At 34.2% G+C, this 12327-nt stretch overlaps 1 protein-coding gene across 1 annotated transcript; it reads right to left on the reverse strand.

The window, feature by feature from the left end:
• Window positions 1-7921: 7921 nt before the first annotated feature.
• LOC149394723 (uncharacterized) lies at window positions 7922-12327 on the reverse strand. Its single transcript, XM_089616127.1, has 7 exons — window positions 12088-12327; window positions 11619-11680; window positions 11084-11115; window positions 10276-10787; window positions 9234-9323; window positions 9091-9152; window positions 7922-8166 (listed from the first exon to the last, which is right to left on the reverse strand). Exons 1-7 carry the CDS (start codon window positions 12286-12288, stop codon window positions 8061-8063), a joined length of 1065 nt encoding a protein of 354 aa, XP_089472253.1. The 5' UTR covers window positions 12289-12327; the 3' UTR covers window positions 7922-8060.

Below are 12327 nucleotides of genomic sequence, written 5' to 3' on the forward strand. Positions count from 1 at the left end.
CATGTTTCTTGATTCTCAGGTTGAAGAACGCGAAGAGCACGAAGAACGTGAAGAACACGAAAGCTGACTATTGACGAAGTGACGAGGAGCCGGAAACCACTTTTCGGCGAGGCAAGGACGACGAGAATAGAAGAACTACACCACACCTAACCTACGTGAGGTCATAGAATCCGATCCTAGATCGAACCACGGACGGTTCTGAATGCTAATCCAAAAACGCGATTAACAGCTTTCATTTTCAAGAATCAAGATCATATAAAATTGTAGACCAAACTTAAATTATTTTGAAATTATATATTTAAAATAACATTTAAATTATGTATATGGGCTGATCATCTGTAAGTAAATTATATTGTCTTAAAATCATACTAGAAGTGGTATTGCCCAAATATTTAAATGTCGTTTTGATGGTTCCAAAAAAGTAGAAAAGTAAAAAAAAAAAATAGAAAATTGAACGAACAAGTATAGAAAACATAAGAATTTTTTTTTTCATATTTGTCCATGAAAATCTCAACGTAAAAATATATTTTAGAATATGATAAAATTAACAATATATATGTATATCTGTTTTTTTTTATATATATTTATAAAATAACTTGATAAGCTCAAAGCGATTAAATATTAAATTTAGGAAAAATTAGCGGAAATGTCTTATTTACTATATAGAGGTATTTAGATGTTATTAATGCTATTTTCTAAATTATGATTGGTCCTAAATACCATATTCACCGATAATTGTAATTTTTCAGGAATGATTCTTAAAAAATCTTAATGGCACTCTTAATTTATTGTTTCCCATCTATATAAGAACTCCCTACAGGTTGATTCGTCTCTTCAATATTAGTTGACACTTTTACTAATTTCCTACACAAATCAATCATATTGTTCGCTCGCGTATCAATTTCTCATTAATTTTGACTGAAATTTGGAAAATTAATAACGAAGCTTATACATTCAAGACAATGAATAGGAATCCAGTTCGACGCTTTTGTTACTATATGTGAACCCCGTTCGGATTTTTTTTTTAAATGGGTCTTCACTTTGGTACTGATAATATAATTTTATTAGTATTTTTTCAATACATCTGAGATACGCTAGCTTGATCAAGACCAAGGGTGGAGCGAGAAAATATAGTGTGTGATTGTAAAACCATGTTGTTGGATTTAAATTTTGTTTCATTACATTTTGTAAAACAGTCTGCAAACTCGGTTGCATCGAGTGCATTTCAACTTTCATGGTGTCAAGCCAGAGGTTTGATTCAGAACAAGCCATCGCTTGGCTATAGGAAATAGGATCATCCATATCAGACACGGCTACGAGAGTGTCTCCATAAGACATGTGCCTGTCAGGCTTTTGAGTAGCCTTTACACTACATAAAAGTACTACTTGATGAGATTCTGATGAGTTAGGTTGTGTTTCAGTTGGGGTAAGAACATTACAGATGAGGTAGAAGCTTCCTCACCCAACTTTTCTTCAAGCACAATTTTGCTTCTAGGTGTTACATCTTTCATAAAGTTCTCCTCAAGGAAATGAGCATTCGTGCTAACGAAAGTCTTATCGTCCTCGGGACTATAGAATGTGAAACATTTGGTTTCCTTTGGATATCCAACAAACAGACACAATTCTGACCTACTAGCCAACTTGCTAGTCTTTTGCCTCAACACGTGTGCAGGGCAACCCCAAATTTTGATGCGGGCAAGATTTACTTTACGACCAGTCCATCGTTCATAAAGAGTACCAGGAACCTTTTTAGACGGAACTTGGTTCAGAATGTAAGCGGCTATTTCGAAGGCATATCCCCAAAAGGAAAGAGAGAGTGATGAGTAACTCATCATTGATCTAACCATCTCCATGAGAGTTCGGTTTCTTCTCTCCGACACTCCGTTTTGTTGAGGTGTGCCAGGTGCGGTAAGCTGAGAAGCGATACCTTCTACTTTAAGAAAGTCATCGAACTCTCTAGACACATACTCACCACCTCGATCGGATCGAAGAGTTTTGATCTGCTTGCCAGTTTGCTTTTCCACTAAAGCCCTAATGACCTTAAATACGTTAATGGTCTCGGATTTGTGTTTGAGCAAATAGACAAAACCGTATCTTGAGTAATCAGCAGTGAAGGTAACGAAGTATTCGTATCCTCCAGGCGCCTGTTGACTGAGTGGACCACATACATCATAACGTACTAGTTTCAGCAACTCAATGGCTCTTCGACCCTTTATCGGAGAAAGGTTGCTTAGTCATTTTTCCTTCTATGCAAGATTCACAAGTAGGTAGTGAACCTATTGCAGAGGTTTGGAGAGAACTGTCCCTCACAAGTCTCTTAATCCTGTCTAGACTAATATGACCAAGTCTTAAGTGCCAGAGATATGTTGAGTTTGTTAGATCGAAGGAATCGAAAAGTTTGATCCTCTTTGGCTCCCTAACTAGATCATTATCTATTTCAGTGTCTAATAGAGAAGGTTGAGTGGGATAGATGTAGAAAAGAGCATTCTTCATACTTGCATCAGTGACAAAAAGAATTATCAGGAAACGAAATACGAATTCCAATCTTAATGAACTTTAAACAATAATCTTGCTCACGAAGACGAGCAACAGATATTAAGTTCTTCCCAAAGGAAGGAACAAAATAAACATTATTCAAGTGTAAAGTGCGGTCTTTGAAAGACAGCGTCACAGATCCCACAGCCTTCGCAGACACCAGGCTCCCATCACCCCACTTGAAGCAAAAGTCGCCTTCCTCTAAGCTTTTGGTTTTCTTGAAACCAGTTAAGGAACAACAAATATGGTTAGTAGCAGCAGAGTCAAGAATCCACGTTGATACAGTATCAGCTGCTAAGCATGCTTCGGTAATTAGTACAATACTATGTTCCTTTGCTTTGAGATTGGCAGGACAGTTCTTCTTCTCGGCCTTGTGAAGTTTCTTCTTAGATCCAGAGGCAGAGGCTTTGTGTTCAGTAGCACGTGTCTCTCCTTGATTCCTCTTTCTCTTAGTAAGACCTTCAGCAGTGTGAAGCTTCTTCATTAGCTCGGTAACAATGTACTCTAGCTTATTCATGGAGTAGTTCAACTTGAAGGTATTAGAAGATTCGGGGAGAGTTTCCAAGATCATATCTATTTTGGTCTCCTCCTCAATCTCAGATCCTAGGATTTCCATCTCATTCAGGTAACTAATGATCAGCATCATATGGTCTCTGACAGGAGTCTCAGCCTTGCGACAGTTCATAAACTCTCGGACTGCTTGCTGTCTGGCCTGACGCCCTTGCCCTCCAAATATCTCATGGCGATTGTAGAGCATGTCAGCGGCTGTCTCAATGTCACCATGTTTCTGCTGCAGGACATTGTTCATAGATGCTAAGATATAGCACCTCACAATCTCATCGGAGCGGAGCCAGGCCGCCAAGACGTCTTTGTCCTCTTGAGTCGAATCATCATTTGTTTGTGAGAGCGTCGAGCTTACTATCAGATTGTATATTTAACGAGGAGACTGTTCCCATGGAAATTCAACTCTTGATCGCTCTTGATTTCACAAGAGCGATGAGTATCAATGAAATCACAATTTTCATTAAAAAAAAAATTTGACATTGAGTAGACTAACCCATAATTTCCCAATAAGTTATTTGAGAAACAACAAGAATTGCTATGTCTTTTATCTAAAAGATTGTATAATCATGTTATAATAATAATATGCTTTATGATCTGTTTTTTTTATTATTATTATTTATAATAGTCTCTAAAGTTAACTGAGATATTCAATAGAGGAGAAGAAACACGCTTTGTATTTAAAATCTCAAATATTCACGAGATTTGATAATTTCAAATTTCAATAGATATTCAGTTTGTAATTGAATAGTGTGTTTGATTTTCCACAAGATTTGATAATGTATATATATGATCAGTCACGTATAGAAGGCGACTTTATTATTAAAAATTACAGATATTATTTTCAAGATACACACACACACAAACTGAGATGTTGTTATCTTATCCACTTGCATTATTCGACGATCTCACCACATCTTTCCAGCGAAAATAATATAAAATAAACATATCTTTTTGTCTCCAAATTTCAAATACGGACACAACGAATTGTGCACACGTGGTGAAGCTTCATTCAATTGCAGTTATAATAGTATATATATATATATATATATATATATATATATATATTCACACAATCCGTTGATGGGGTATTATATTATGATATCCCGCGAGAAATGGGGGCCAAAACGTAATAATGCTGAAGTATATATATTACATATATGTATTTGCCAAAGAGAATTTTATTTTTCTTGGCAGATTTTATTTATTTATTTATAAAAGTAGTTCATAACTTTTTTTTAGTAGATAATAGATATAAAATTTAAAATTATAAAAATCATAGATCTTTTAATAAGGTAAAATGAGATCTCAAAACAAAAATAAGAGTACTGATATGCATCAGCGCTACTCACACCGCTACTCACAGGTGTGAGTCTCACTTAACATGTGGGCCTCACCTATTGAGAGTGTATTAGCGCGGTTAGCGCGCTGATACATAACATTATTGCAAAAATAATTCAAAACTAAAATCAAATGAAGCACATTGTAGAAACTTCCAAAGAACATAACTACACTGAAATTCGAGCAACTCATTGTATCTTTTAAAAAAAACCCTCAAAAGTTAATGAATGAATGAAAGTGCTCAAGAACCACAAATCGTAGAGAAAAAAACGTTCGAGAGTTTGAACCACCAAAAGACCAATAAAAACTCAAAGAACTCGGTGGACACAAAAGTCATCGTAGTATAGAAGGCAAGCATCAAAGCTTAAGCAAACTAAATGAAAAAGATAAATTAAGCTATCAAGATCTCAATCACACGTAAGAACAAAAATTATTTTGTCCTAAAACTAATTCGCTCTAAAAACTCACCACAAGAAACAACAAACACCATTTACGCACGGTGGTGCTGCGACGGAAACAACCACAGAGTCCGAGGAGGTGATTGGAGAGGAAGATCACTACGTTGTCGTCGAAAGGGTCGGAGATGGAGGCATTGAATGTGAGACCAGAGTAGATGGAGTGACCACCCACACATCGCTCCAACAGGTTGACCAGAATGACACGAATATCGCCAGAAAAGACCCAAGGCGGACGGCGAAGAAACTATGGAGAAGAGTAGGGCATGAGACTTGGGGTCCAACATTAGAGCAAGGATCTATTGCACGATGGGAGCGGAATTCGGGGAAAATAACGTTAGGTACTCAAAAAGTGATGGTATATAATGACTCACATATCCCCTTAGGTCAGAAAACAATAGAGATGTTTCACTCCCTAAAGGGTGGACGACGGATGAGAACTAATAATATAAGTTTCTTTGTACGTAGAGAAGAAAAAGACGAGAGAACACTTGATTATAATAATATATTTAGATAAATAAAGTTCAACAATATATATTTTTATGAGCAAATAATTCAGGGTAAAATTATATGTTAATGCATATTTGTTAAGTGTGTAGAACTTCTTATATTTGTCGTCCTTGCATCAATGTAAGAAAATTTATAACTCTTCGTCGCGTGAGAAATTAAGGGGCAGAAAATGAGCTAAGAATAGTATGTGGAGGTTATTCTCCAAATACTCTCCAACATTCAACGTTAGTGGCTTGTCGACCAAGAGGATTATGAAATTTTTTATATAATTTTGTAAAGTTGAATTGCAAGGGTGTAGTTTGATTTTGTTGGAACTCGTAATGAATAATATATAAACAATTGAAAAAATTGAAGTTTTTGTTATTATATTATCAACTTTACCAGTTTCTTGTACTTTTCAACTATTATTAGCTCCACTAAATTCCGCACCATATGCAGGCTTGGCCCAAGGGAGTTAGATGAGTGCCCATAGCCTATAGGCACAATAGAATCCCACATAATTTTAAGGAAAAATTATAAAAATAGTAATTTTAAATTGATATTTTTTGAATTGTGATTGTTTTAAATTATTTCAAAAATAATGTTTTTTTTTTCAAACCGTAGATGCATGTCTAATTTAAAATTCTATTTTTTTTTCTGACATTAGTATATAGTTTATAATAAGTAAAACAGTGTGCACATAACAAGTCCAATCTTAGTATTTTGCTATTTAAAAGGTATGCAAAATGAAATTTTGCATTGCCAAAAAGAATTTTATTTGTTCTCGCAGTTAGGTTGTCGGCCGTGAGCAATCCTGGGCGTTCGGCCAAATTTTCCCTTTTGGTTTCGTCCGAATACTTTTTACAGCCCTTAACGAATCAGAAAGTTTGGGACATATATGATTGTTTGTTGCATCCAACATGAGAAACATTAAATTTAGACATTTGGAGATTAATCCAACGGCCCAATTTTTTTTTTTATTATTATTTAACTAACGAAAACCATCGGAACAATCTAGGACGAAAACACTTTCGGGTTGTACATGGTATTTTCGGTCTATTCACACAACCAAAAATTCCGTTGAGTTAGTTTTGAGCCGTCGAAGTCTAAAATTCTGGCCTCTTCTGGTCCCAGATGTCACGTTTAATCGTGAGACAAATTTGAGTAGTGAACATCAAACTACAAGTATATATTACCAAAAAATAATAAATATATTACAAAAACTAATAATTTGTTAATTATTTTCACATTAATTTGTACATTATTTACTACAAAGTGAGTTATCAATATGTAAATTGTATACTTAATAAATGTCATTTTTACGAGCGTTAACGTGTTTAAGTATATGACTTTAATTTCGATTTAAATTTCATAGAAATTAATTTGATTTCGATACTAGACTGAGAGCTGTTTACGTCTCTCAAAAAGCAACGTAAGTAGTATCAACGTCTCTTAGCGACCGATACTGTATCATGCGTTTTTAAAATGATTTTTAACGTCACTCTTGCAAAAAAACAACGTGAAAACTTATTTGTGCCCAAGAACTGACCTTTTTTTTTTTTTTTTTTGTATTTTTATATCTTTGAAACTATAATTTGTCGTGTTTTCTTCTTCGTCGATCACGCTGTTATCACACGCTAAAGAGAACGCTTCTTGAGACATTGAAAAACAAGAGCGAGATTTGCAAATAAATAAGTATTATAAATTAACCATAATATGTTAATGTTTAGTGTGTTTTGTTACATTTTTCGTGGAAAAACGTTTCTCCATCGACAAATATTCTTCTAGTTTTTTTTTTACAATTTTTTCATACAGTTATTCCTCAACACGCCGATTTTCCGACATCAAAAACAACATTTAAATCCTTATTTTAAAAGACAAGAACTATCATAGAAAAAAACTATCACAGCTTCAAAAATCAGACATTTGGTTTTCTTAAACATATTATACATGCACATACTCCTTCACGGTTTTCTTAATCATGATATCATCATTTTGCACTCTATTTTTGGGTTTAACCTAATCGTCTTTTCTTTCACGGTTTCACATTCACCTAATCAAAATGTACATCTATTTTTGGGTTTCATCTAATCCTCTTTCCTTCATTACAAGCCTGAAAGAGTCCAATATTGATCTTTCTTCCCTTACTGTTTGAATAAATAAATTAGACTCATATGGGAAAATTGCCAAAAGTAGGACTAAATTAAGGCAAAATTCCATTTTCCTATTTTTTTCAAAAATTTACCAAACTAGGACCGGTCAAACAAAAGTCAAATGATAGATACACTAAAATCTACCTATTATACCATCATACTAATTACCAACCTACAATCTTCCCCAATAAAATCTCTTATTTTTTCTCTTTCTTTCTATTTTCCCGCTCATGCCATCGAAAAAACGAATATTTTATTTTATTAGTCCTAGTTTGGTAAATTTTTGAAAAAAATAGGAAAATGGAAATGTCCATTAATTTAGTCCTAGTTAAGGAAATGTCCTTGATTGATTAGATTGAAATTGAATAGGTCCATCTATCACCAAGGAAAAAAAAATGTTGATATAAATTAGCCATGAAATACAATTGTATATAAATAAATATCTTTGTTCTCGATCGTCAACGTTGTATCAAAAATTGGAGGAACTCGTACCAAAAGGGAAATGCGTGCACGATTATTATAATTTTTATTCTTCGTCGGAGTAGTTGAACTTGATCGAATGCGATCCCTGATCGATCTGCCCTCCTCTGTAACTTCCACGCTTCTTTTTTGTTTTTTCGTGCCGAAATCCCCTGGCAATAGATCAAACACAGTTCATTGGCTTGGCGAATAGTATAAGTCTATAAATTTGCAGATTTTCGATGAACCAATAGGGTCACGTGTACATGAGTACTACAGTCTAAACAAAACTCTAAATTGATTATTATGATAGAGATCATTTTAAATAAGTAGTTGATTAGAGAGAGGATATACGATTTGAACAAGCTAAATAATAACTTAATAAGCTCAACATATACTTTATCTGCTATTTCCTATAATACCTTACATTTTCAAACCTTTCATAATTACTTCAAAAAAAAAATGGTTATTAAGTTATATAGCCACACGCTTACAATGAATTGAGATATAGCCCACCTTTCGTTAATTTCTTGTAAATAGCCAAGTTAATTTATTAATAGATTAATAAAAGACTTATTTAATCCAGCCAAACATATAAAAAAGGTAGTTAATAGGCTGCCACGTATGCAAGTTGGCTATTTACAAAGTATTTACTAAAGGTTGACTAATTTACAATTCTTATAGCTTAGGTGGTTAAAGTAGCCAATTTTTTGAAAAAAAAAACTTTTGAAACTGTAAAGAAGAAAAGAAAATGTATTTAACTGTAAACAAAGGAAAATGCTGTAGAAATAACGTAATTATGGAATAAAAAGGTACCGGGGCTAGTTTTCACGAAAAAAACAAGGGTGGACATAACTTTACTAAAATTTAGTCAAATATTGCAGATGCTAAGCAACTCTTCTTCCTACTTTTTTTTTTGCTTACTTTTTAATAAACAAAAACAAAGCTGTTTTTTAGTATGTTTGGCTACTCGAAAAACAAACGGGACATAGGACAGCTATATATATATATATATATATATATATATATGTATATATATACATATATGTATGTATGTATATATATACATATATGTATGTCTATATTCTGATACATACCTGCCTCTAACTTGGCTAAGAACTTCTTCTGCCTTTGCACCATAACCACTTTCTGCGCCGCTCTGTGTGCGACGAAAAATGGGATCAAAGTTAAACAAGACACAAACTAAAAAATAAAAATAAAATAAAGTCTTTAAACACACCTTTCCCCAGTAAGAGTTGTCCTTGAGCCTCTCATCAGTAAACACGACCTCGTCAACTTTCACTCTCTGAAATGCTTTAACAGTCTTTGGCTGCATTCACGCAAGAAGAAAACAAATATTTAAATGACGAGTTAAATTAGTAATATATGATTCACACGTTTTGTTTCAGTGGCTATGTCTAATAATTGCATTTGTCAACTTGATTAGCCAGATTTGTATATATAACAAAATGTGCATCAAACTATAAATGACACGAGCAAGATAGGTTTGTATCAATAGGCAAGCGATGATTAAGGGAAAAGAAAAAAGCAATCAGGAAAAAAGAAAATAACGATATATATATATATATATATATATATATATATATATATATATATATATATATATATATATATCAAGTGCAAAGACTTAAGAGTAGAAAAGGGTGAAATGGTTGTATATTATAATGCATTCTGTGATTAGAGATACAATTCAGAAGTCAGGTTCTTTGTCCAAAACCAGAGTAGTGTCATACTAACATGAATATTTTTACATTCATAAACTGTTTAAAAAGGTTCACTCTATTGATTTCCTATTTTGTTTTGTTTACAGTTTTTTTCCCGTTCATTTAATTTAATACCCCTGAGTCCCCCGAGTCTTCTTGAATCGAAGAGTCAACTCACGAAGACTTTGGAGAGCTATGTATGTTTTGTGCTCTTTTGCAGCATCTTAATGTAGCCCTAATTTTGCATTGTTGTTGCAAGCACGACAAGATTATCATGATCTCCGAACTAAACCTAATAGCAGAGCAGTAAGATTTTGAAAATCACCATTTTAATGTCCCCTATAGTTTTACATTATTTTTGCAGAATCAGATTTTAAAAATAGAAAATAAAACCTGTTCTCCATGAAAACAGTAAGCATCAAAGTTACTAAATTGTACTCACGGAGGTTCGTATTAGTAAATTTAGATTTTTGATCGATCAGACACATGATATACTCTTATCAACAAATAATCTCATTTTACTTTCTTATCAAACAAAGCCGAAGATGGAAATGTTACCTCAGCCGATCCATTGCTTTCTTTCTTGGCACTTTTCCGTCCACCGGACTTTTCGGCATCTTCTAGACCATCATTGATCTGTTGATCAGAATCACTTGTCACAATCCCGTTCTCATGACAATCTTCGCCGCTAACTTTTCTGCGCTTTGATTCTTCATTCTCAATCTTCTCGGACAAAAGCTTCGCCTGAGTTTCATCGGGGACCGCTCTTTTTCTCTTCTTCGAGCCTTTACTATCGTCATCCTCGGCACCATTCGGTTCTGTATCCTTCGAAGATTCCTTCTTGCTTTTCTTGGTTTTGGACTTTGAGGTTTTCTCTTCTGCCTGAGTTTCATCGGCTATGGAGTCACTTGAAGGTTTTTCCTCAATGTTGAAATCTTTAGTTGGCTTAGGTTCGTCATCGGGGCTTGAGTTCTTCTTATTCTTCTTCTTCTTCTTTTTATCCTCGTCTTTATTAGCTTCCTCGGCCTGTTTTTCCGGCTTCTTTACTTCATTAGCGACGGCTTTCTCACCTACAATATACAGTTAGACAGTTATAATTGAAACCTTTCCGACATTTTCACAGACCGTCGGTGCAAAGTATTGCTAACCTGAAAGCATTCAAGCAATGGCTTAAAAGTTTGATTCAGTAAGATCATCCATATCGGAGATTAATATAATTAATGGAATTAACTCCCCAAGAGATCAGTCTCGTGTCCTTAGATCCCATGGTGATTTTAAATCAGTGTTTTTTTTTTTTCTAGACGCATATTATCTTCCTTCTTTACTAAAGTAAAATATAATAAAAATCACTAGATTAGAACAATACCTTTCGCTTTCAATATTGTCTTGGCATCGTCACTGAAAAGGAAAAAAATAGAAAACAGAAGCCTATTAGAGAACCGTATCACTGAAATTCTTTCGGAACCAGGAGAGATGATCATTAGGAATAAAAGTAACTTTAAAGCACATGCCTTTATTGATTATTTAGAGCAACAGGTTTAGTAAAATTAAGAAGAAAAAAAAAGAACTTGATGCATATTTTATATGTGCGTAGCTCGGGAAGGTTTTCACTTGATAAACTACTGAAATCGTGCCTAAACTTAACCTCAGTTAGGTTTTGTGAATCTTGAAAATATGTTATATAAAGTCCAAAAGAAAAACATACAAACACACCGACTTTGAATTTTCGGAGAGATATAATTATAGGCTCCTCAATCCGAGCACAACGACATAAAACAAGCAATTGTGAATCTTTTGAGCTTATATAAATTCCCCTTCTTTTATGTACCCAAAAAAAATCTTTTCCCTTCTAAAATGTCTGTAAAAAAAATATAGAATTCAAAACGTGTCTACAATCGTACCATATTTCTAAATACTTGCTGTAAATTTCTTCCAAAACCTCCGAGCCTTTCAAAGCTTCTTTCTGCATAACAAGCAAGAATGTTAAGACTACATTTTGGACTGTACAAAGGTTCGCTCTTTAACCAAACAGAAACCAATTATCAAACTTCAAATCAACCAAATTACAAAAAACAAAAGCTTCATAATTCCTTTCTCTGTCAAAATCATTATCTCCCTATTTATAGCCTTCCCCAAATTCCCTCAGGAATCTACTCAAACTAAGACCCTAAAGTACAAACCTTATTTCATTGAGGTAAGAACTACCAAAATGATCGCTACCAAAAGTATTAATTTTTTTTTTTTTTTTTTTTGGTAAAACAGCTTCACAGAACAACAGTTATATTTTCTCTTTCCAAAATCGAGTGTCTGTATAAAAATATAGAAACAATTCGGCGGCCAAACAGAGAATGTAAAATAAAGTGCGCTCACAGTGATATCGGCTTCGGAGAGAAATCTCTTGAGGGTTTTGGAGAAGCCATTGGAGTCGAGAAACAACGCGACGGTGCGAAGAAGAAGAGCTTTCTGGTCGGAGCTAAGGCTTGTTGCCTCGACGGTTTTCATGGCTGCGTTGGCGCGAAGAACAACTTGGCGAGGCCTAAGAGCGAGTAGAGCAGAGAGGTCAAAAGGCATAAACGAACTCAGAGCTCGTTAGGGTTTAGGAGTTTTATT

Source organism: Urtica dioica, chromosome 5, assembly GCF_054948205.1.
Source record: "Urtica dioica subsp. dioica isolate 48M chromosome 5, U.dioica_male_clone48M_v1_H2, whole genome shotgun sequence".
Lineage (NCBI taxonomy): Eukaryota > Viridiplantae > Streptophyta > Magnoliopsida > Rosales > Urticaceae > Urtica > Urtica dioica.

Excerpts from the sequence above, each read along its gene's own strand:
- LOC149394723 (XM_089616127.1), bottom strand. The coding sequence starts at position 12,288 with ATGCCTTTTGACCTCTCTGCTCTACTCGCTCTTAGGCCTCGCCAAGTT. Across the intron at positions 11,116-11,618 it reads AGCAAGTATTTAGAAATATG|TGACGATGCCAAGACAATAT; the intron begins GTACGATTGTAG and ends TTTCCTTTTCAG. Across the intron at positions 8,167-9,090 it reads CTTAGCCAAGTTAGAGGCAG|GGGATTTCGGCACGAAAAAA; the intron begins GTATGTATCAGA and ends ATCTATTGCCAG.